General features: G+C 53.8%; 1 protein-coding gene across 4 annotated transcripts in view; it reads left to right on the top strand.

Moving 5' to 3' along the window:
- The window catches only part of RPTOR (regulatory associated protein of MTOR complex 1), a 102,392-nt gene that overhangs the window by 76,255 nt on the left and 2,772 nt on the right, over positions 1-23,365 (top strand). For 2 of the 4 annotated variants that reach the window (XM_042025564.1, XM_042025567.1), the window contains 11 exons: positions 358-468; positions 5,080-5,185; positions 6,924-7,038; positions 7,532-7,656; positions 8,867-8,971; positions 12,473-12,520; positions 17,682-17,788; positions 19,566-19,693; positions 19,767-19,853; positions 21,211-21,327; positions 22,137-22,266. In XM_042025564.1, coding sequence (XP_041881498.1) covers positions 358-468; positions 5,080-5,185; positions 6,924-7,038; positions 7,532-7,656; positions 8,867-8,971; positions 12,473-12,520; positions 17,682-17,788; positions 19,566-19,693; positions 19,767-19,853; positions 21,211-21,327; positions 22,137-22,266 — 1,179 coding nt within the window. The remainder of the gene's footprint in view (positions 1-357; positions 469-5,079; positions 5,186-6,923; positions 7,039-7,531; positions 7,657-8,866; positions 8,972-12,472; positions 12,521-17,681; positions 17,789-19,565; positions 19,694-19,766; positions 19,854-21,210; positions 21,328-22,136; positions 22,267-23,365) is intronic. The other 2 variants (XM_042025565.1, XM_042025568.1) reach the window with 1 other exon arrangement.

Below are 23,365 nucleotides of genomic sequence, written 5' to 3'. Positions count from 1 at the left end.
CGTGGGGTGTCCTGTGCTGTGTGACAGACACTTATCCACGTGCACCTTGGCACGAGCTGTGTCTGCATCCTGAGTCACCCTCGCTGCTCCCCACGCCACATCCTTGAGACACTGTGGCAAAACTCCTCCTGGGACCTCCCTGTGGTGCCACGGGGCTGCTCCAGCCCTGATCCCTGCGCCTGAGGGAATGTGCACCTTTCCAAGAGTGACTGTCACACCTGATCCCAAAGCAGGGTGCACGGAGTTTCCTGTCCTGGGCAGTGTGTTGGAGGTTTTTTCTGCCTGGCTGGGTCAGCATGGGTGTCCTGGGGGTGTCCCTGGCCCTGCAGGTGGGTAAGCCCTGTCCCCTCCCTGCAGACAGCCGACGACGCTGACGATGCCGTGGGACACAAGAGCTTCATCTCGGCCACGGTGCAGACGGGGTTCTGCGACTGGAGCGCCAAGTACTTCGCCCAGCCCGTCATGAAGGTAACTCTGGGGGCCTGTGCTGGCCCCTGGGCTCGGCCCTGCCCTCCCTGCCCTTTCTCCCTTCCCTTTCCTGCAGTCTGGGGAGGCAAAGGGATGGATTTCCTTAGATCGTGCTGCTCTGGGGAGCTGTGGGACCGCCTGTCAGTGAGAGGGAAGAAGTGACCAGAGGGAGCAGAAGGGTCAGTGAGGGTGGGACAGTGGGGTATGGCCAGGGACAGAGCCCAGGGGTGGAGCTCTGCTCCCCATGGAGCACAGTCCACAAAGAGCGTAGGCGTGAGGAGAGGTTCTGTATCCAGATCCCCCAGTTTTGCCTGGCTGCGCTGTAGAGTTGTTCCATCTGAAATGCTGTGCTTCTCTGCCTGTGGAAAATTTCATTGTAGCTAAAATTAATTGGTTTTTAAAATAAGTAAATGGAATAAGGAAGGCCCTTTTTTCCAGAAAGGGCAGTGAGAGGCTGGAGAAAGAGATGCTGTTTTCATTCTGACATTCCAGCTGAATCTCCTGGCTGTGGTAAAAGAGGCAAAGAAATGGTGGAGGGAGGCTGCCCTGGGGGAGGCCATGGTGTCCCAGAGGCAGCAGGACAGACCCTCTGCCTCACTGTCCTCAGGTGGGATTTGGGAGCTGTGCTCTGCTTCCAGTGCAGACACCTTTGACTTACAGAGGACAAAGTGAGAGCGGCTGGATGCCCACAAGTGCCTGGGGGAAGCTTGGGGAGCATCATTGTTGGGTTTTAACATTTTTTTTTGTAAGTGTAAGAAGTTGTGCTATAGCAGAGAATAAGTGTTCTAATGACAAATCTGCATCCAGGTCTCTTCAGAAGTGACTTGTTTGGGTAACTAAATTATCTCCTGAGAGAAACTAAATTATCTTCAGAGAGAAACTGAAGCCTTGTTCCAGGAAAAACACAAACCAGAGCTCTTAAGAGGTGGGCAAAGATCATCAGTGACTGGAAAGAGAAGCTGCTAAATTCCCAGAATGTTTTAGCTGTTAGATTCCCAGAATGTTTTAGCCAAAGCTCAGGTTTCACGTTTAAGTATGAAACAGGACAAGCAGTAAATCTCCCTCATTAAAGGAAACCTTCAGGTGCTCTGGGAGCCCAAACGGTGTCAGGACTTGGAGCTCCATCTCTTGGAGGGATTGCTGTGCCCGGCAGGGATGATGCCCAGGCTCCATTAATGCCTCTCCACAGCGGATGTTTGTGTCCATGAGATCGTGAGAATGAGGAAATTGTGTAGTTTTAGTGCTGCCTCATCCGGGAGTTGGGGCTGAGCCATCTCCACCACTCTCCTGGAATGTGCAAGTGTTGGGGTGAGATAATTGCCCAAGTTTAAGGATATCAGAACAGGGCAGGCTCTTGATTTCCAGAGGGAATCAGCAGTGAAGTGTTTGCCTGACACTTCCTCAGCTGCTGTGAAATTCCCTTTCTGCTGAAAGCACTGAGTAATTCCTTAGGACACATCTGGGATGTGGGGCTGGGCTGCCTGGCCAAGCTTCAAGCAGGGCTTTTTCTCCTCAAGATGAGTTTCAGTGTCTTGATTCCAGACCAGAGCACAAGAGGAGGAAGATGATGTTTGAGCTCTTAGTTCTTATTAAAAACATTTGTCTGCTCCTTAAGGAAAGCTCTTTCCAGGAAAGAGAGGTGTCTTTATTAATAAAATAAATCAGAGTAGGCAGCCAGGCACGGGCAGGGGCAGTGGGGACATGGGGAGCTCTTGGGGGGGTGGCTTTACTACTACTTCCTGCACATAAAATAGACTAAGTTGCTTTAGGGGAGGCAGTAAAAACCACAGAGCATTCCTGTGCTAGTTCACAGGAGCCAGGGAGGGGAGGCATGGAAATGGGGGTTTCCTGGAGCCCCAGAGTGCTCCGTGAGTCCCAGGGAGCAGGAGCAGGGCACAGCCCTGGCTCTGGCAGGAGCTCCCTGAGTGTCTTGGGCTGGGGATTGCCCCTGCCTGGGGCTGAGCTTCTGACCATGAGCTGTCCTCACCAGCCATGGGTGAAGCCTGAACAGAACCAAATCTGTGTTTTCTGACCAAACAAAGGAGAGAATTGATTTCCCCGTTACTTCTGCAGAGCAGCTTTGAAAGGTCAAGGAGAGGGAGTTTTCTGCAGGGGTTATCCTGTCCTAACAGGGAATTACAGGTAACTGGGATTAGACTGGCTGGTGTGTGGAAGGCCCAGGGAGAAATCCCTCTGTGAGAACTTTCTCTGAGGTTTCTTGGCTGGAAATCAAGGCTGACAGCTCGGGTGCTGCCTGAGTTTCCATGGAGTCCCTGTTCCTGCAGTCCCTGCTCCTGCAGCGACAGGAACAGTCCTGGCTGGTGGCTGCTGCCTTTTGGGAGCTTCAGCCTCATGAAAAAGGCAGAGTAAAGTGTACCAAGTACTGACAGAAAAAGATGACATTGATGCTTAATTCCAGCCGTTTTTTCAGAGCTGTTGCCTGCCTTCATAAACAGGGAAAGACAAGACAACTGTTCCTGTAATGAATAAACATAAAATGGCTGTGAGTGCATCTTAGTCATATTTAATTTATGAATTTAGTTTTGCTTCATGGACCTTGCCCTGAGAATGCTTTCGCTGGAAAGACTGAGGGATTAATTTCCAGTGTAAATCAGGGGCTCTGTTTCAAGCCATCATTCCAGGTTTGATTTATTGATTATCTAATCAAATAAACGGAGAAGGAAAACGCTGCATTGTAAATTCTCCGTGTGCCAGGAAAAGCAGGTCCCTACCCCAGCTCTGATCTCTGCAAAAGCTTTTCCTCTTCCTGCAGTCCCTCGTGGCACGGGGCTGTTCTGGGAGCCACGGGGTGCAGGAAAGCCTCAGTGCCAGCTGTCAGGAAGTCCTGAGTCAAGGAGAGCGGGAGCCAGCATCTGTTACTGCCAGGGCTGGCAGAACATGCAGGCAGGAGCTGGGAAGGATCCTGGAAGGTGAGAATTACATAAGGAGCCCTTCCTGATAAATCGCTGCCGGAGCTGCTGCACTGTGCCTTGGCCCTTGGTCGAAGTCCTGGGAGAGGAGTGAGATCCTGCAACTGCTGCAGGAGTGGTAACCAGGGAAAGCTGGATTTACCTCTGGAGCCAAGTGCCAAGTCCTCCCTGCTTCTCTCCTGACACCCACTGCCACGGGGAGAGGGAGAAATGCAGGGCAGAGAAGGAAACCTCTGCTGGGAGGGCTCGGGTGCTCACTGGTTCCTGTCTGGTGGGAGCTGGAGCCCTGGGAAGCGCCGGCTTGTCATGGTCCCCATCCTGCAACTGGAGCGTGTCCGGGGCAGGGAGCAGAGCTGGGCTTCAGTTTTCATTGACCCTCCTGGCAGGATGGTCCCCAGAGCCCCACAGGGGTGGGTGTGGGGGCCAGGACAGCCTTCACCTGCATGCTCTAACTCTGCACTGGTGCTCCAAGGGCTCTTCCCTGCGCTTGCTTTAATTTATTCCCAGCGAAGCTGGATTTTCATTAAGGTGTAGGTGTCATCTCTCCCCTCTCAAACTCCTTTGATGTATTTTAGCTCAGGTTTGTTTATTGCTTTTCATTAGGGGTCGTTTGTCATTGCCTTTCTAATAGGTGTTGTGCTGAAATAAAGTGCTGCGTTTTTTGCCAGGAGGAGAGGTGGAGGGTGGGCTTCTTATTTTTTATTTGTTTTAAAGAAGCAGAAGTCCAGCTTAGTAACAGCTGTTTTCCAAAGGATATAGCATGGTTTGAAGGCAGTGTTTGTAACAGTGTCAGATGATTTAAGGACTTTCTTATTCAGGGGAGATAGGGTTTGTTTGTGGGGCATTTGTCTTCCTTCTCCAAGAGTTTCTCCTTTCTCCTTCGCCTGGCATCAAAGGTAGCTGGATCAGAATCCTGTAGCTCAGCTCCTTAACTGATCCAAGGATGGTTCTGGAGCAGGGGAGTATTGGATAATTTTTTAAGTATGAAAAATACTTCATATGTAGCTCCTGCCATGGTTTGGGGTGAGATCTTAGGAGTTTATTCCTTTTGATCCTGTGCTGTGAGCAAGGGTGGGAATATACCCATGGTGGGAGCAGCACTGGGGCTGCTCCATCCCAGGCTGGAGCTGCTGAGTCCCGACCTGGCCTCGTGCCTGGAGCACAGGTTTTGTGGGGAAGCCATGGAGTGCTGAAACCTGGAGCTGTGGGGTGTGAATAAATATCATCAAATGGCTCAGAGTGGCTGTGACTGCAGGGCCACGCTCCAGTTTTGGGGAGAATTTTGTGTATAATCAAAGCCAGGTGACACGGGGGCACCGTTTTCCAGAACAGGGAACCAAAACGGGCTGTTCCCGGTAAATGGTGGTGGGAACCTGCGCATCCCAGGGATTTGGGAATGTAGCTGTGCCCTGCTCGGCCAGCAGCCCTTGATTAGCAAGGAAAGAAAGATTTCAGTGTGTTCTGAGCTGGCTGTACCAGGGCTGTGCTCCCTCTTTGATCTCAGGGTTGCTACGTGATGCTTCTCTGCTGAGGAGAGTTAGGAGAGAAATGTGTGTTGTACCGAGATCAGACCTGCAGTGTTCAGAGGGGACAGGAGCCACGGACACTGTATTAGCACCCAGCTAATTCCTGGAGTTCTGGTGGTCACTGGTTCTGCTTGTGTGGGTTCCTGTCCTGGCAGATCCCTGAGGAGCACGACCTGGAGAGCCAGATCCGCAAGGAGCGGGAGTGGCGCTTCCTGCGCAACGCCCGCGTCAGGAAACAGGCCCAGAAGATCATCCAGAAGGGTGAGTGGTTCCCTTTTCAGGACACTGAACTGTAAAACCCCAATTAGTGATGATCCCAATTAGCGATGACCCCATGCAGCCGCTCCCACTGGCGCCTGTTCCCTCCCCGTGCAGGGCAGGCGATGCTGCTGCTGCAGGTGTGTCACTGGTGCTCCCCCACCTTTCTGGTCTCAGCTGCTGGGCCTGGTCACCAGCTCAGGTTCTGCTTTTAAAGGGATGGAAGGTGGAATGCTGCAGGATAAACTCCAGAGCTGCAAGCTCAGGGTTTGATGTGGGACAGACATGGTCATGGCAGACCAGCCCTGGGGCTGCTGGACCTGTCCCCCCAGCTCAGGAGACACCTCGGGGATGTCTCTCACGTTCCCTGCTCTGCTGAGCTCTGTAAATGATTGTTCACTTCTTATATCCCATTTATTTGGAATATTTGTGTGCATGGTGTGTGTGCTGCTCCCAGCGTGCCTCGGGTCCGTGCTGCGTCAGTGGGAGCTCCCCAGGAACCCGGGATTGCATCTTTTTAGGGCTCTCTGAGGCAGCTTTGGGCTGGAATTCTCTCAGCACAGGAATTTATTAGAATAAAGTGGAACCTAATGAAGCTTCCTGAGGAATTTGCATTCCTCAATTATCCCTGCCCGTGTGCCCTGAGCAGCAGAGGCTGGGGAGTCACAATTCCAGGAGCTCCTGGCAGCGTTCCCGGGAGCAGGTCTGGGGATGGGGGCTGCTCCTCCCCAGGGATGCTTTTTGAGGCACACAGAGCTGGAAATCGCAGTGTGCTGAAGGAGAAGTGCCCAGGGCTCAGCCCTGCCATTGGGAGGCTGCTCCTGTGAGTGCAGTGTGGAGCTTCATGCTGGGAAACTGCGGAATATCATCAACCAGAGAAACAGGGAAATGATCCTGGAGCCCAGGAGATGGCCTGGGAGATCTGTTGGAATACAAAGAAGGGGATTTTTCATGCTTGCCTGGAGAAGTTAAATCTCTTTCTAGACAGTGTTCATATTTGGTTGCTTAACCTGAGTGACTAAAATGCCACTATTCATTAAAAAAATAATGAAAATGTGAAATATTAAAAAGAATTAAAATAGACTTACAAGCTTTTAATGAAAATTAGATTCAATGGATGCATACTAAAACAAACTCGAGCTGAATGGATTTCTCCTGGGTTTAGGGGTTTATGTGATGAATTCAGAGAGTGCCAAAACCCAGCAGTGTCAGGGGTCCCAACACTGTGAATAGCAAACTCCTCGGAAGACAAGATGGGAAAAGTCTTTACCCATCATTTTAAGGTCTCCGTGGAAAATACATTTTTCATTTGCAACTTAACCTAAAATTTAAGGGAACTGAAATGGAAGGTTAAATAAATAATCCACAAGCTACAGTGAAATGCTGCATTTTAAATTGCAAAAAAAAAGGCATTTTCGTATTTTATATTTTGAAGAAACAGTGTTGGTTTTTCCCTCAACACAAACTGGCATTTCCCTGGGTTTGGCTGTGCTTGTTGTCTGTGCTTGCCAGTGTGAAGGGTGGAGGATTTGTCACCGCAGTTCTTGGTTTGTACCTCAAGACCTGAGACAGCTGGGGGGCTTGAGAAGCTCCTGGAAGGAGAGAAGTGCTGGGGGTGTCCTGGTGAGAACCGGGGCAGGATGAGCGGGACGTGACTCGTGGCACTGGGAAGCTGGGGCTGTCCAAGCCCCATCCCTGGGGGACATCCCAGGTGTGAGCTGAGCTCCCTCCTGTCCCGCAGGCATTTCCCGGCTGGATGATCAGATCTTCCTCAACAGGAACCCGGGCGTCCCGTCCGTGGTGAAGTTCCACCCCTTCACCCCCTGCATCGCCGTGGCCGACAAGGACAGCATCTGGTGAGGGCTGGGGACCCGGGGTCACAGCAGGGACAGTGTCTGGTGAGGGCTGGGGACCCGGGGTCACAGCAGGGACAGTGTCTGGTGAGGGCTGGGGGCCCTGGGTCACAGCAGGGACAGCTGGGCCTCTGTCCTGGTTGTCTCTCAGAAGGTGGAGGTATTGAAATCCTTCCCTGGGAGGGTGCCCAGAGCAGCTGTGGCTGCCCCTGGATCCCTGGCAGTGCCCAAGGCCAGGTTGGATGGGGCTTGGAGCAGCCTGGGACAGTGGGAGGTGTCCCTGCCATGGCAGGGGTGGCACTGGATGGGCTTTAGGGTCCTTCCAATCCAAACCATTCCATGATTCCCTGACATGTCATTAATCAAATGATGCCAAACTCCAAAGGAGAAACCCAGGCTGAGCCGATATCCATGAGGTACAATGGGGTAACGAGTGCCTCTCTTTACAGCTTGCACAGAGAACTGAAAACTCACGTGCTATTTCTTCCTCCCACAGTTTTTGGGACTGGGAGAAAGGGGAAAAGCTGGACTATTTCCACAACGGGAACCCTCGGTACACCCGGATCACAGCCATGGAGTACCTCAATGGCCAGGACTGCTCCCTGCTGCTCACTGCCACAGGTAAAGGACACATTGTCCCACCAGTGGGGCCAGGACGGGGGGGTCTTGGCAGAATTCCAGTCCAGGTGAGTGTTCTGGACCTTGTTGTGTCCCCTCCATGGATTGGTCCCAGCCTGACTCTTCCCTCCCTGCCCCTCCCTGCCTGGTCTCAGCTCAGGAGGCCATTTCCAGGATCAACTTGCAAATTCTTCCTGGCAGTACTGAAATCTCTCAAGTAGGGGCTGCAAAGACTTTCCAAGGTCTGACCAGTCCAACTCTTGCTGAAGCCCTTCCCAGCTGAGTCTTGGCTTGTCATTGCGAGGTCGTGGTCACCTCCTCCCGTGGCACACCTGGAGGAAGGTGATTTTAGTTGGTTCAAGCTGCTGGCCAGAGCTGAAACTGTGCAGCAACCAAAAGACAACTCCACTTCTGTTCCTTGTGCTGTGTCCACCTGGAGCAGGCAGGGCTCAGCTTCAGCACCGAACTTCTCAGGTGGTTCCGAGTTTCTCTCTAGCCCATATCTCACCTGAGCAGCTCTCCAGTTGCATCGAGGGGGTTGCATGAGGAGATCTTGCCCAGTCTTTGGTCTGTAAAGCTGTGAGTCAGATCTGCTGCTCTCCCAAGGAACCATTCCAAACCTGGCACTCAGAGTGTTTTCAACAGCTTCTCCAACTTCCTGCTCAACTGTACAGGTTGGGTGTAATTAAGGGAGGGGGAAGGGCAGCTGAGAGGGCCTTTAGGACATATTTCTTTCAATTTATCGATTCTTAGCACAGAAGTTTCACAGATGGGAAACAAATTGAAAAAAATACACAATGTTCTTGAAAGATTTGCTGCTGATGGGCTGGGCCTCACTGCTGCTGCTTCTGTGGGGCTGTTTCGTGTTGAGTGGGTACTTGTGTGGCTCTCGGCACCAATCGTGAGGAGGACAGAGATGAATCCTGGAGAAAATGAATGTCAGGGAAATGGAGAGACATTGAATGTCAGGTGTTATTCAGGGGAGGAGAAAAGCTCTTCCAGAACAGCTCCAGTAGAACAAAGCTTTAGGTTTCTTGGATGTAAATTAGAGAGGAAAAACAACTCCCAACAAAAAGTGTTCAAAGCGATACCCTGAGTTTTGGGGTCTGTGTGACTTCAGTTCTGCTTCTCCTCTTGTTCCTCGTGCACAAGGAACTGTGGGAGCTGCACCAGCAGTGACTTTGCTTTGTGTTCTTTCTCTGTGCTCCCCAAGACGATGGTGCCATCAGAGTGTGGAAGAACTTTGCAGACCTGGAGAAGAACCCAGAGATGGTGACAGCCTGGCAGGGGCTGTCAGACATGCTGCCAACCACACGAGGTGGGTCCCACTGAGGTTTCTGGGGGGGGGAAGGTGAAAATCAGCCTTTGTGCAGCTTTGCATGTGGCACCCGTGACCTCCTTTAGCCCCAGCTCCAGTTTTGGCACTTCTCTTCCCTGTTTATTGTGGGTCGGGAGGTGGCAAAGGAACGTGTGGTCTAAATCTGGCACATGCAGAAGGACAGCACAGTGAGACATTGGCCTGCTTGGAGTTTTAGGAAAACTGGGCAGAAAAGGGTGTAAAAAGGAGCCTTGGCATCCAGCCACACATGGGATGAAGCCAGAAAACCAGTTTGTGTAACCCTGAAATCTGTTTCAGGACATTACGGGAGGTTTTAGGACTTTACAGGAGGTTTTAGGATATTAAAGGAGATTTTACAACATTCCAGGAGGTGGATGTTCCATCCTTCCCAGACCCCATCAGGTACTAATGCTCTAATGGCAATTCTCCGTCACTTGAATATTTTTAATCAAGGCTCCAGGTTTTTCTGTGTGTGCTGTGGTTCAATCAGCGCTTTGTGGGATTGATGGAGGAAGTGCTGGATGAGGCTGCCTGGCCCATGCTGTGCAGGAGGTCAGATGAGATGACCATCATCATTCATCCTGACCTTAAAAGCTGACAGTTCTCATTTCTGAGCTGATGTGGTTCATCCCAGGAGCCTGACACAGCTCTTTCAGCTATTCATTGGATTTTCCTGGGGCTGCCTTGTGTGTGTTGTTTTTCCCTTAACACGTCCCTGTTTCTCTCAGGGAAGAGGAGCTGTGTTTGAGGCACTCGAGGCTCTGCCTCGCTGAGGGCAGTGCCCAGAGCTGTTGAGGAGCTGCTGCAAGCTCAGAGCCTGCTGTGCAAATGGCAGAACCTGCCCTTTCACAGTGGCAGCAGGAGCAGGAGGGGCTGCTGTGAGCAGCTCTGCTCGGGCACAACGTGCCCAGGAGTCGTGACAGGTTGCCCTTTGTGGTGTCATTCTGTAGTTCTGTGCTGACAAACCCCAGCTTTCCTGGCTGCTGGCTGATGTTTCCCATCCTTGGATTCAGGATGTTGTTTTTTGGTGCTGGGAATGCCCCCGGGCTGCCCTGGCCGTGCCTCTGATCCTGGGCAGGGAGGATGCTGACCCTGGAACTCCCTCAGCCCAGTCCCATTGTCCGGCCTTCCCTTCCGTGTGCACTGTGCCAGGGCAGAGCCTGTGCTGGTTGTGCCTCGCTCTGGACAGGATTTAACACCCAGAAAGGATTGTCAGGGTCTGACACTGCAGAACAGGCTCAGATGAGAGAGCTCTGAGAGCTGCATGGTTGCACCTGCCAAAACAGGACTGGGGAAACTTTTAAATCTGTTCTCTTTCGGATTGTTTTTTTTTTTTTTTCCCTTGGCTTTTTCTTTCCCTTATGGACTGAAGCAGTCTGGGGCCCGTTTTCTTTGGTGTCCACCTTCCCAGCAGATTGGGCAGAAGAGAAGGACAGATCTGTTTGTGGAGAGAGAAATAAATGTAGCCACTTCAAAAGAGCTAAGTGGAGCGAGTCCCCGTGGAGATGAGAGTCTTCAGAGTCATCTGCTGCCAAGACCACAGCTGTGGTCCAGCACTGGCTCAGGAAACTGAGGATGCATCTTTGAAGCTGCAGAGCTCAGGAGTTTTACTGGAGTTTGTTTGCTCCCACTATTGATTTCCTTCCCTCTTCTCCCAGCTTTTCCCCTGTGTCACAATGTCACACTCACCTCTGAATTGCTCTCGAGAGCAGCCAGAACATGACTTTCCTGGGCCATTTGCCCCCTTGGAAAAGGGGAGGGGAATATGTAACACCTAAATACATCCTTTGGAAGCTTGAAAAGCAGCCCTGGGTTGTCTGAGAGATGGGAGATGGACAGTGGCACACCCAGGGGCTGCCTGAGAGGCCGAGCAGCCCGGGGCAGGCACAGAACTTTCACACATTTCCACTGGGAGGTCAGATCTGGGCTGGCACAGCCGGGTTGGGGCTCAGCTTGGCCCCAGCTCGTTGCTCTGAGGAGCTGACTCGGGGTAGGTGGGTCTGGATTTCGGCACTGGGCCCCCTCTTTGTTCTGTGTGAGGTGTTTTGCTTCTGATCTTGTTTAGAACTGATGCACCAAGAAGAAATTCCCTTGCAATGAGAATCAGTGTGTTGAAAGCAGGATTGGTCCCTGTGTGAGGCGGGGGCTGGGAACCTCCAGTGTGAGAGGTGGAGGGAGCCGAGGGAAAGGCACAACTCCTGAGCCTCCTGGGGTTTCCAGGAGGGGGAAACGCAGCATTTTCTCTTGAGCAGCGTAGGAAGAACATTGTCCTGACGTGCTCTGGAGCTGTGCTTTCGCAGCAGGAGACTTTGGGAATTCAGGCAATTTCCATAGAAAAGGATGTTTGCAGGCTGTGGAGCAGCACAGGGACCGTGGCCTGGTGCGAGCTCTCGCACAGCAGCACGAGCAGATGTGCCACAGCAGTGTGGTGTCTCTGGGACAAGGGAACAGCCACAGCTCCGTGGGCAGAGTGGCTTTGTCTTTGAAAGCAGCACGGTTCTGGAATTTGGGAAAATGCCCAAGTGTGCCCAGCTGGCTCAGGATGACCAAGTGCCAGCTGTTCCCCCCCAGCTCCTGGAGTGCTCCCAGCAGATTCCTGCAGGGTTTTCCTTCTCCAGCCTGTGAAGGGACCCAGGAGATGATTTCTGAAGGGCTTGCCTGGGTCCCTTCTTGAGCACCTGGAGCTCCCTGTGCAGGAGAGGATGGGCAGGCCCTGGCACAGGGTGCCCAGAGCAGCTGGGGCTGCCCCTGGATCCCTGGCAGTGCCCAAGGCCAGGCTGGACACTGGGGCTTGGAGCAGCCTGGGACAGTGGGAGGTGTCCCTGCCATGGCAGGGGTGGCACTGGATGGGCTTTAGGGTCCCTTCCAACCCAAACCTCTCTGGGATTGCATTTCATGATTGTGTGATTCTCCAGGGTGAGCTGTGGTGCCTCTCGCCCCTTTGCTGCTCTGCTCCCATTGTCTGGGGGTTTCGTGGCAAAGCCAGTCCATGTCTGAGGGGAACTCCCCGTTCAGGAGCTCTGCAAAGGGAGCCCCCATGAGCTGTCTGCACTCTGGGGGTGCTGGTTCCCTGTCTGCCCTCCCAGAAACCCTGACCTCCCATGGCAGGAGCCCCCTGCTCCCACGGGTTGCTGCAGATCCCAGGAGCTACTCGCCTTTCCGTCTGTCTCTCCTCGATGTGCTGGAGAGCAGGGCCCAGCTGAGGCAGAGGATGGCTCCTTGTTCCTGCCGAGCTGTCAGCTCTGTGCTGCTGTCAGCCAGCCAGAGCCTGGCTCCACGCACAGGCTGCTGGCTTCCCAGGAATGCTGTGCTGGAGTGGGTGAGGGAGGCCTGTGCTGCTCTGGGTGCTGCTGCTTCTTGTTCGTGTTCTTCAGTCTGAGAACAATTTTCTTCAACTTTCTAGTCCTTGTTTTAAGCTGGTTTTTGCTCTGGCTGACCACTCACCCTGAGCACCAACCCCTGCTCCCTGTCTCCTCACAGGTCTGGCCCGAAGGGTGTCCATCTATCTGGACAGAAGCAAGCAGGGAGGTGAGTGCTGTTCCTGTTCCCTGCTGGGGGGGTGGGCAGGAGCTCCTTGGCCGCCTCTGGGGGTTGCTTGGGGTTTTGGCGTGGCTGGATGAGTGCTGGGTGCCTGTGGTTCCCAGGAAGCTTCGCTTCCACCTCTGCCATGCCCTGCCTTGTGTCTGTGTCCGGGACAGCCCTGAGGGAGGCAGGGAGGAATCTGTGCTCCCTGAGCAGGCACAGGGATAAGGGATAGGGGAATCTTCATGTCAGCCTCTCTGAGCTCCCTCAGCCACAGGAGGTGTGGGGGGATTTGGGAGTCTCTCCTTTCCATGGAGGTTTCAAAGCATCCCTGGATAGAAGTGTTTGAGATGGGAACCACCATAAAGCTGTTGTGGGTTTGGCTGGGGTTTATTTGGAACACACCTGGGCTGTAAAGGTCCTGTGGAAAGGAGATGCTGAGGAGCCTTTCCCAGGAGCCTCAGAACTGTGGACCCTTGGGAGAGATCAGCCAAAAAGGAAAGAGGGGAAATTTAGGTTGGATCTGTGGAAGACATCCTTCCCTATGAGAGTGGGCAGGCCCTGGCACAGGGTGCCCAGAGCAGCTGTGGCTGCCCCTGGATCCCTGGCAGTGTCCAAGGCCAGGCTGGACACAGGCTTGGAGCCACCTGGGATAGGGGAAGGTGTCCCTGCCCATGGCAGGGGTGGAACGGGATGAGCTGTGCCCCACCCAAACCCCTCTGGGATTCTGGGACTCTAATAATGTCACAAATTCCACTCTGTCACGTGGAGGGAAGGTGAAGGAAGTCCCCAGCCTTCACCCACAGAGGCTGTGCAGGGTCTGCATGGCTCTGGATCCTGACCCCCTTTCCCAAGGGAGCAGGTGGTGGATGTGTCAGGGCATCCCGGGGATCCATCTGGGGCTGCTCGTGGTGACATCGTCACCTCAGGATGTGCCTCAATTATTGATATTTGCTGACTGATCGGAGCTGGCTGTGTCTGTATTGATTAATCACCCCGGCTCTTGGTGGGGGCTGATTCAGAGCTCGTTAGTGGAGTTCAGCAAATCTCTGCAGCTGTGGGAGCCGGGGCAGGACAGAGCAGAGCTGATGTGTGGCTGGCTCCGAAATCCCCCAGCAAAGGCTAAAATTAGCAGGACTTGGCTGCAGGGAATCTCCCGCTCAGTGAGCCGGGCAGGGAGCAGTTTGAGGGAATGCCGGAGCCGGATCGATGCCGCTGCTGCCAGGCCATGGCAGCCCCGGCTCACGGGCAGGGCAGCTCCATAAAAGCCTTCTCCAGCTGCATCTGGTGGCACAGGCAGCACAAGCATTCACCCTTCTCTCTGAGGAACTGTAAAAATGTATGGAATTAGTGCTCTCCTGACAGCAAAGTACCTCAGCAATGTTTAGATATTGCCCTGCCCCTGGAAGTGTCCCAGGTTGGATGGGGCCTGGAGCAGGGGGACAGCTCCAACCTGCACCAGGAGCTGGTCAAGGGATCAGACTCAGGCTCATCCTGGAGACCAAGGGGCAGAGGGAATGGCAGGGAAGTTTCCCACATCTCCCAGGAGTCCACATCGTGCCTTTCAGGAGTGGGGATTTCGGGGGGAGCGACGCAGTTCTGGGCAGATTATTTTATGGCAATAAAATCATTGGAGAAATCGCAGCTCCAGGGGTTTGTGTTCTTTTAATTGAATTCCCAGCATCCCAGCTCCTGCTGTCCCTCACTGCGGAGTCCTTGGCAGGAGGAGGGTGACACTTTTTGAGAGGATGTTGTAGAAATTAATGATGAGTGAGGTCATCCAACCCTCCCACTGCTTCCTGGAAATTAAAGCAGGGATGTGCTTCACTGCTCAACCAGGAGGGCCCCTGATTAAAAAATGATCAGTCAGAACCCAGGATGCTTTTATACTTTGTTCCATGTAGGTATTCCTGATTCCACTGAAATGCCAAGGACAGAGCGGCCACGTTCCCGTGACGTTACAGGGGAGCGCAGCTGCTTTCACCACATTAGTACTGGAATTTATCCATGGAACTGTCCCATCCAGGCAAATATCTCTGGCTCAGGGGCAGTCCTGGGGGAACAGCCATGGGAAGTTCCACCTTCAGGAACAGCTGTTGGTGTGTGTAAACTCAGCCATACACAACTGCCAGTGCTGGCTTTGAAAGACTCAGAAACAAACAAAAAACCCCAAACCAAGAAACAACAACATCTCCACCACAGACATTTAAAAATTCCTTTCCCTGAGCTGTGGAAGATTTGTTGCTCATTATCTAAGAACATAATATTCCTGTGGGGAAGATTGTGCTCGTAGCTCCTGATGCATTGCAGCAGTGCAGGGCTGGTTTCTGCAGCTCGTGGGTTCTGGGAGCACCAGGATTCCACCAGTGGCCTGTGTCAGGGGCTGCGACAGCACTGGCCCTGTTTGGTCCTGTAAGGAGGTGTGAGGGTGCCAGCTCAGAGCCAGCTCCAGGGCTGGGCAGGTGCTCAGAGCAGCACCTGTGGGCAGGAGAGGCTGAGGAGCAGCTCAGGTGCCAAGCCCAGGAGCCAAGGCCCAGTGGGTGGGCTGCAGGCTCAGTTGTAACATCCTGGAGTAGGACCTCTGTTAATTAAAAAGGAAATGATCATTAGTATTCAATCCCACGTTCGCTCCTCATCCCAAAATACTATGAATTGAGCATGGAAACATGAGCCAATCCTGTATCATCTCTGCCATGCAAACCTTTGCTTGTACATAGAAATAGTTCAGCTATTTCTGTCTCGTTCCATACTGTGAGTGCCAGCTCTGGATGGAACATTTCACAGTCGGAGGAAGCTTTCCTTCCCCTCACACACTTCCAAGTGACTGACATTTCTGTACAAGGGCTTTTCTTCTCTTCAGACAGGTTGGAGTTCTGGTTCAGCGTTCCCAGTTGTGTTCCCTTTTTGGTCAGGACACGACTGGGGTGCAGCGGGAGCAGAGCCCCAGCCCAGGGCTCAGCACGGGCACCTCTGCAGCCTCCAGGCAGATCCTTGCTTTGGGATGATCCTGCTCTTCTCTCTTCCAGGGAGCAGCAGTTATCACTGAGCTGGACTATGTAGGTTTTAATAAGAAAGGCAGGAGGTGCAGGATCTCGAGCCACACCATACCCAGCCTCATCCCTGGAAGTGCCCAGGGCCACGTTGGGGTAGTGGAAGGTGTCCCTGCCCATGGCAGGGGTGGAATGAGATGACCTTTAAGGTCCCTCCCAACCCAAACCATTCCAGGATTCCATGACCATCTCCCTCCTTTCTTTCCAGCCTGGTTGGGGGTGAACCCGTGTCCTTTCCATCTGCTTGTCTCTCATGGGAATCTCTGTGCAATCCCTCTGGAGTGTCTCCCCTCAATGAGACTTTCCCTGCCCTTCTAGATGGCATTGCTGAATATCCTCAGTGACAGACGTGGCACACCAAGAGAGGCACCAAAAATGCCACCTCTGTCCCCAAACTCCCCTTCCCTGTCCCCCTGCACAGAGCAGCTCCTGGAACCGCAGCTGGGCAGGATTTGGTGCTGATCAGACAGAAACCTTGTCTTCAAACTGGGGAATGTTCCTGGGAAATTGGGAGCTTTGGATCTGCCTCGGAGCTCTTTGCCTGTTGAGCTCCATCAGGGGTGGTAATGGCCAGATCCATCTCAGCTGCCGGGTTTCTCCTGTCACATGGGCCGTAAACAGATGACAAATGCAAACACTTGAGTGGTGTTTATCATCTCCATCACTGCCTGCTTGCTTGCCTGGGCTCTCCAGCCCTGCGAGCTGCCAGGCAATCTGAAGGAACAATCCATTTGCCTAAAGACAAAGATCCAAGCTCCCAGATCAGCCCAGAGTCCCGAATTTCCTGCGGTGAGGTGAGGGACTGTCAATAAACGACAGCAACCTCCTCCGTGGATGTGGCAAGATCAGGAGTCGGCTCGGATGTGATGCTTAGGAAGGGGAGAGGGGCAGAATGTTTTCTCTGAAGCTGTGCAAAACAAGGTCATTCTGTCGTGCTGGAGGAGAACTCGGTGTTCGTAGACATGTCTGCTGCTTCCTTTGTGCTTTGTAACCATGGATGTTCTGGTACAAGGTACTTGTGGCACTTTGGTGACAAAAGAGCATATTGGGGCAGGCTTAAATTTCCTGCTGGGAATAATTCCTGGCAGTAAATCCAGACAAATGCACGTTTTTACCTTGTGGACAAGCACGTTGTGGAGTGGAGACACGGGGATGGTGCTGAAGGCACTGAGTGCTCGGGGCAGGAGCTGCAGTCCTGATGCATTGCAGAGGGTTCTGACTCCAGTTGTGTGGTTATGAAACACTGCTCAGCACCAGAGACTCGCTTTGGCACAGAGGAGAGGGTGGACAACTGCTCTGGGAGGCAGGGATGCTGCTGTTGAGGCAGGAATTCTGCTCTGAGAGGCAGGAATGCTGCAAGGAAAGGCAGGGATGCTGCTGCTGCCTCTGCCCTGCTCGAGGGGCTGGAAACAGACACCAAGACTGGAGTTCTTCTCTGGTTCCCTCCTGTGGTGCTCCCGGAGTTTTTTGTTTGTGTTTTTAATGCAGCGTGGATGGGATGCTGTCCTGGACTTCCCCTGGAGATTGATCTGTGCCCTCAGGGATGAGGAGCAAAAGCTCCTTGTGAGGGTGTTTGAGCTGTTGTCACTGCAGGGTGTCCCCCTCCTTACCAGTCTGTGCAGCAAACTGGTTTGTGCTCCCACCAGCTGTTAAATTCACTCTACTGCAGCCCTGATTTGGCTGTTCCTTTTTCAGGAACCTCTCCCACATCTTTCTGACAGAACAAGGAGTCAGTCCAGGAGCTCTCAGGTCGTGCTGTGTGAGGTGGCACCAGCTGAGTCTCTGCGATCAGCATTTAATGTTCTCCTGAGTGCTGGGCACTGCGCTGACCCCTGGCAGCCCCAGCAGTTCCTGGAAGTTGTGCTCCCCTCCCACAGGGAGCGGCCGTGCTCGGCTTCTCTCAGCGCTCGCTCAGACCAGGGGGCAGAGGCAGTTTGGACTCCAGTCTGGGAGCAGCTGATTCAGTCCTGTCTGGAGGATGTGTGGGGTGTCTGTGTGTGTAATTTACATTTCCTCTGACGGTGTCTGGAACACGAGGTCAGGAGAGCTGATGCTCCAAGGAGTGCAGCTCTGCCCGTGCTGGCACTGATTTGCATCCCTGCCTTGTTGTGTCTCAGGAGCAGGGATGGTGGTGGACTGGGAACAAGAAACCGGGCTCCTGATGACCTCGGGAGACGTGAGGATAATCCGGATCTGGGACACGGATCGGGAAATGAAAGTACAGGTAACACCTGCGTGCTTGTCCCAGCACCTTCTCCCTCCCGGAGCACCTCCCATGGGCCCAGTGCCCCAGAGCGCCTGAGCCTGCTCTGTGAGGAGCTGCCAGGTCCTGGAGCTCCTGCTGCCCTGCCCCCCTGCCCCCTCCCCCAGGGCCACGTTCCAAGATCAGTAAAACCACGCAGATACTTAGGGAGCATGTCAGGGCTCTCCTGGAAGCTGCTGTGCTGTTCTGGGTGGGCAGCAATGCTCGGGGAAGGTGAGGCTGTGCAGTCCAGAGGCAGGCACTGGGATGCAGAGATGGGCACTGGGATGCAGAGGCGGGCACTGGGATGCAGAGGCGGGCACTGGGATGCAGAGGCAGGCACTGGGATGCAGAAGCGGGCACTGGGATGCAGAAGCGGGCACTGGGATGCAGGTTGGATTTCACATTAACATGGAACTGAAATAGTGTAAAAGCCTGTGGAAGCACCCACAGCTTTCTGTGCCATGTAACGGGGAAAAGGCCCTGCCAGAGTTCGTGTCAGCCACAGTCACACGGAAGTTTCTCAGAAATTCCAAGGAGAAGCAGCTGGGCGGTGAGACTGGAGGCACCATGCTGGAATTAAAAGGAAGTGGAGTTTTCAAAGCTTCTTGAAATTAATTACCCTTGGATGAACATTAATTGCGACACTTTGACCCTGCGATGCAGGATAATTAAGCCTCTGTTCATCTTAATTACTTTCACATATTATTTTTTCTATGCAAATTAGGGAGCAGCAAAATTGAGGAGGTGAAAATCTTTTAAATGATGATGATTAATGATTGCACCGAAAGTATCTAAAAACATGTTGTTTCTTTTTTTAATTGGAAAGATTGGGTGTTGAAATTCAAGTGATTGGAACTTCCTGACTCAGTAACTGGGAAAGTGAGAATCAGCACAAAGAGCAGGAATAATCGAGGCGGATAAAGGTGCTTCCCTCCTTGAACTACAAAATCCCACACCTCTGGAAGCACTCGGGCTGGAGCTGGAGGAACAAGTGCTTCATTTGCACTTCTGCTGAGTGTTGCTGCTTCAAAGGAGGAGCTGGGGGTGGGCAGAGGCTGGAGCAGCCCCAGGCCTGGTGCCTCTCCCGGCTCAGCCCAGGCTGGAGCAGCTCCAGAGGTGAATCTGCACAGAGGCACAAACAGCACTGAAGTGTGGAATGAGCTCCTGCAGCTCCGGCGGGGCTCCTGCACACGGGCCTGGGCTGTGGAAGGTGTTCCCATGGCAGGGGGTGGAATGAGAGGAGCTTTAAGGTCCCTCCCAACCCAAACCGCTTCCATGATTCCAGGATTGTCATTTCTGCTTTTGCAGAGCTGCTCAGCTTTTTTTACTAGTTTTAATTGAAAGTGTTTTTCGTCCAACAGGCACAGGGATTATTCTGAGCAATTCTTTTGCCTTCAGAAGCAAAAAAGGGGAAGTGGCAGCATGGGTGCCCGGCGTGTTCCCAGCACAGCTGTCCCTGCAGCTCCAGCTGCCTTTTTCCATGTCACTTCCCCAACACACGCCGTGTCTGGCGTCACTAATGAGATATGCTGCATGTCCCTGTCATCCATGCCACAGCAGGGACGGGAGGGGGCACAGCACTGCCTGGCTTCTCTGGGGCTGTGCCGGGGCTGCAGAGCTGCCAGGGGCCAAAGGGTCACTGGTGGGGCTCGGGGGCACCAGAGCTGCCTCACGCCGCTGGGTGTGAGGATGGGGACGAGGACCTTGGTTTAGGGCCCCGCAGCCACGCCGTGGTGTCTGTGTGCTCTCTCGGCAGGACATTCCCACAGGGGCTGACAGCTGTGTCACCAGCCTGTCCTGTGACTCCCACCGCTCCCTGATCGTGGCGGGGCTGGGGGACGGCTCCATCCGCGTGTTCGACAGGAGGATGGCCCTCAGTGAATGGTAACGCCCGTCCTGCCCGGGCTCGGGGGCCTCCTGTGTCCTCCTCAGCTCACACGTGTCCCTCTGTCCCCAGCCGAGTGATGACCTACCGAGAGCACACGGCCTGGGTGGTGAAGGCCTACCTGCAGAAGCACCCCGAGGGCAACATCATGAGCGTCAGGTACACGGGATTGCGCTCCTGAGATGTTCTCCCTTACCCACAGTTTGGTTTTCCCTTTAAATCCTGTCCCTGGTATTCCAGTAGCTGAGAGGGCAAAGCTCCTGAGTTTGACATTTGCTTCAGTAATTAACTCTTGCTCCAAACTTGGTGGAGAGGAGGCAAAAAGGGATGTGGAGCTTTCCTTGGGAGGCCGTTGGTGTGGTTTGGGAGTAAACAAGGTGCTGGAATCACAAGGTGTGTGGGGAGGAGGGGAGGGAAGCAGGAGCTGGGTATACAATATCTTATGGTGGGGGGCCTTTACTGCCAACGTCTCTGTGGGGTCATTTGGGAGAGAACAAGAGGAGGAAGGTGGATGGTGCCTCTATCGGGCACGTTCCTGGGCAGGATTCCTGTGCAATTCCCTAAATCCATTCCTGCTGCCTGGTAAATACTGCAGCCAGAGCAGCAGGAATGGATTTGGCCATTAAGGAACAGCAGACCAGAATTTATTGTCACAAAGCCACCATTTGCACACAAAGAGCCTCTTTTTCTTGATTAGAAAATGGAAACAAAACATAATTTTCTGGGATTCAGAACATTCCTGAGGTGGGGGATGGGCCAGCAAAAATGTATTAAGATTTTCAGAAAGGGGATTATGTGATGCAGCCGCCAGATTTGTCGAGCTCCCATATTGGAGTTTTTAATCTTCCTCTCCATAAGCTCCTCCAGCAGCTCCAGGGTCAGGTCCCTGTGCCCAGGGCTGAGGTCCCCTCTCCTCAGAGCCCTTCCAGCCTGGGAGCTGCTCCCGGGGCTGCAGAGCTGTGAGGGAATGTTGGGCTTCAAAAGGCAGGTCTGGGCTCTTCCCAGAGGAGCTCAGGTTGTGGAGCTGAGACACCTCACTTCCAGTTCCTCCCAGTTCCCTCTGCTTCAGCTGACAGCAAAATCCAAGGGAAACAAATGTTAGGGCAGAGTGAGATCCTGGTGTCCAGACGCTTGGAGTAAAGGATGGCACCAGCACGTCCCCTCTGCCTGGTGGTTTCTAAGGCAATTTCCTGCTGTGCAAAGCACAGGAATTCGGGGCTGGCACGGAGCTGGGTGTATTGGGTGTGACAGGACAGAGAGGACACACTCAGCGATGGGCTGGGAGCGACAGAGGCGGTGAGGGATCAGCAGTGTGGGATCCATCCTGAGCTGCTATTTCAGCACAGAACGTGCTGCGGATGGGATCAAATCACGGCACCAGTGGGAGCTCGGCCCTGTGCGTTCCCTGTCCCAGTGCCCTGTGGACGTGGTTGGCTCATGGGCAGCCCTGTGGCTCCACTTCCTGGGTTTGGGATCGGGCTGGGCACAGCCTGACCCTGTGGCACTGTGTTGGCAGCGTCAACGGCGACGTGCGGTTCTTCGACCCGCGCATGCCCGAGTCCATGAAGGTGCTGCAGATCGTCAAGGGGCTCACGGCCCTCGACATCCACCCCCAGGCCAACCTCTTTGCATGGTAAGTGCTGCTGCCATTCCTGCAGCCCCAGCACGGGGAGCTGCTGGAGGGAGTCCGGAGGAGGCACCAGGGTGATCAGAGGGACGGAGCAGGGCCTGGAGTGCCAGGACAAGGGGGAATGGCTTCCCAGTGCCAGAGGGCAGGGTTAGATGGGGTACTGGGGAGAAATTCTTCCCTGAGAGGGTGGGGAAGCCCTGGCACAGGGTGCCCAGAGGAGCTGTGACTGCCGCTGGATCCATGGCAGTGTCCAAGACCAGGTTGGGCAGGGCTTGGAGCCACCTGGGATAGGGGAAGGTGTCCCTGCCCATGGCAGGGGGTGGAACAAGGTGGGCTTTAAGGTCTCTCTCAACCCCAACCATTCCATGATTCCATGATCCCTGGAGAGGATGGTTTGTCTCCAAAGGCATCATTCATGGGGTGGTGTTGACTTTACTGTTTTTAACCTCACCACAACAGTGCAGCTTCTTTCCCATGTTTGCTGCTCAGGAATTTTATCCCTCTACCCATCACTGAAACCCTGGATGCCCCTGTTCAGTGTCTGTATTTCTGGGCTCTGAGTGAGGACCAGAAGCTGCTCCACAGCCCCATGGCCTGGAGCCTGTTGGGGATGCCCTGGGTGTGTTTGGGCATCAGCTCTCCGTGTTTTCCTGACCACAGGTCACTGTGGTTCTGGCCACCACTTAATGGTCTCCCGCTTAGAGGAGTGGCTGCACTCTGGTCTGGCACACAGCTCAGCCGGGGGCTGCAGCAGCAGTGTTGTCCCCTCCCAGCATTGCCAGTGACTCCGTGTTCTGTCCCTTCCCTTCCAGTGGCTCCATGAACCAGTTCACTGCGATCTACAACGGGAACGGGGAGCTGATCAACAACATCAAGTACTACGATGGGTTCATGGGACAGAGAGTGGGAGCCATCAGCTGCCTGGCCTTCCATCCTCACTGGGTCTGTATCCCTGCTGGCATTTGGGGTTGGCATGTCCCAGTGTCCCTGTGGGAGGAGGGGATGGCACAGAGACCCCCCCCAGTGGGAAGGGGAGCTGCCCCAGCCCGGTGCTCGGAGCCGACCCCCAGCCCAGCTCCAGACAAGCACACTGGTGGTGCCACTGGTGCTGCTGGTCTGTGGGGGACACCTGCAGCTGCACAGGGCTCCGACACCTGAGCCCTTCCAGCTGAGGTGCAGTTCCCATCCCAGCTCTGCAGCCTGGCTCAGCTCGGACTCCTTGGCCACAGGAATTGTCCGAGGTGACAGGAGAAATGCAGGATCACACTCCCAAATTCCATGTGCTCGTTTATTCCCTGCCTGGGCTCTGCAGCCGTGTCTCACTGGGGCTGCTCTCACACTGCCTTACGTAAAGCTGGTGCTGTGCAGGGGAAAGCTGCATGTCAGGAAAGCAGGAGAGCTGCAGAAATTAAAGGATTGAGATGATAAAGGCTGGAATGAGGCAGAACAAAAGGAGATTTTGGAGTATTCACAGCTGAGGGGCTCTGCAGTAGTTACAGAGAGAATCTGGTTGCTGCTTAGGGAGGAGGGAGGTCCCATCTGCCTGGTGGACTTTGCTCACCCAGGGAGGAGAATAAATGGAGGAGCTGGAAAACCTGAGAAAACAATGAATGGATGGGAAAACAGGAGGGACTTGCAAGAGTTATTTTAGAAACCTGCAGATCAGCTCACAAATATTTAATATGTAATAGAAGAGCAGTTTGCTCTTTAAACACGCAAAGCAAAGCCGTGTCCGGCCAGGCCAGGTCCCCTCACTGCAGGAAATGCTCATTTTCAGCCCAGGCATCAGCTCCTAACGAGCAGATTTGCAGTCATTTAGAGAAATTATGTTGGCAGTTGGCAACTAATAGTGCCCATAATTTTTCCCTGTGGCTGAAATGGGCCCATAACTCCTGCCGAGCTGTGGAGCAGCTGGGTGTCCCTGCTGGAATGTCACTGCTACCTGTGCCTGTCACTGCTCCACACCTGGACCTGGAGTCGGGCACAGGAGCAGCGGCTGAGGGAGCTGGGAAGGGGCTGGAGCCCCAGGAGAGGCTGAGGG

Source organism: Corvus kubaryi, unplaced genomic scaffold (assembly GCF_017639235.1).
Source record: "Corvus kubaryi isolate FWS band 111438036 unplaced genomic scaffold, C.kubaryi_AGA036_p1.0 37272, whole genome shotgun sequence".
NCBI lineage: Eukaryota > Metazoa > Chordata > Aves > Passeriformes > Corvidae > Corvus > Corvus kubaryi.
Note: the sequence above shows the minus strand (reverse complement) of the source record. Positions and strands in the feature narration are given on the sequence as shown.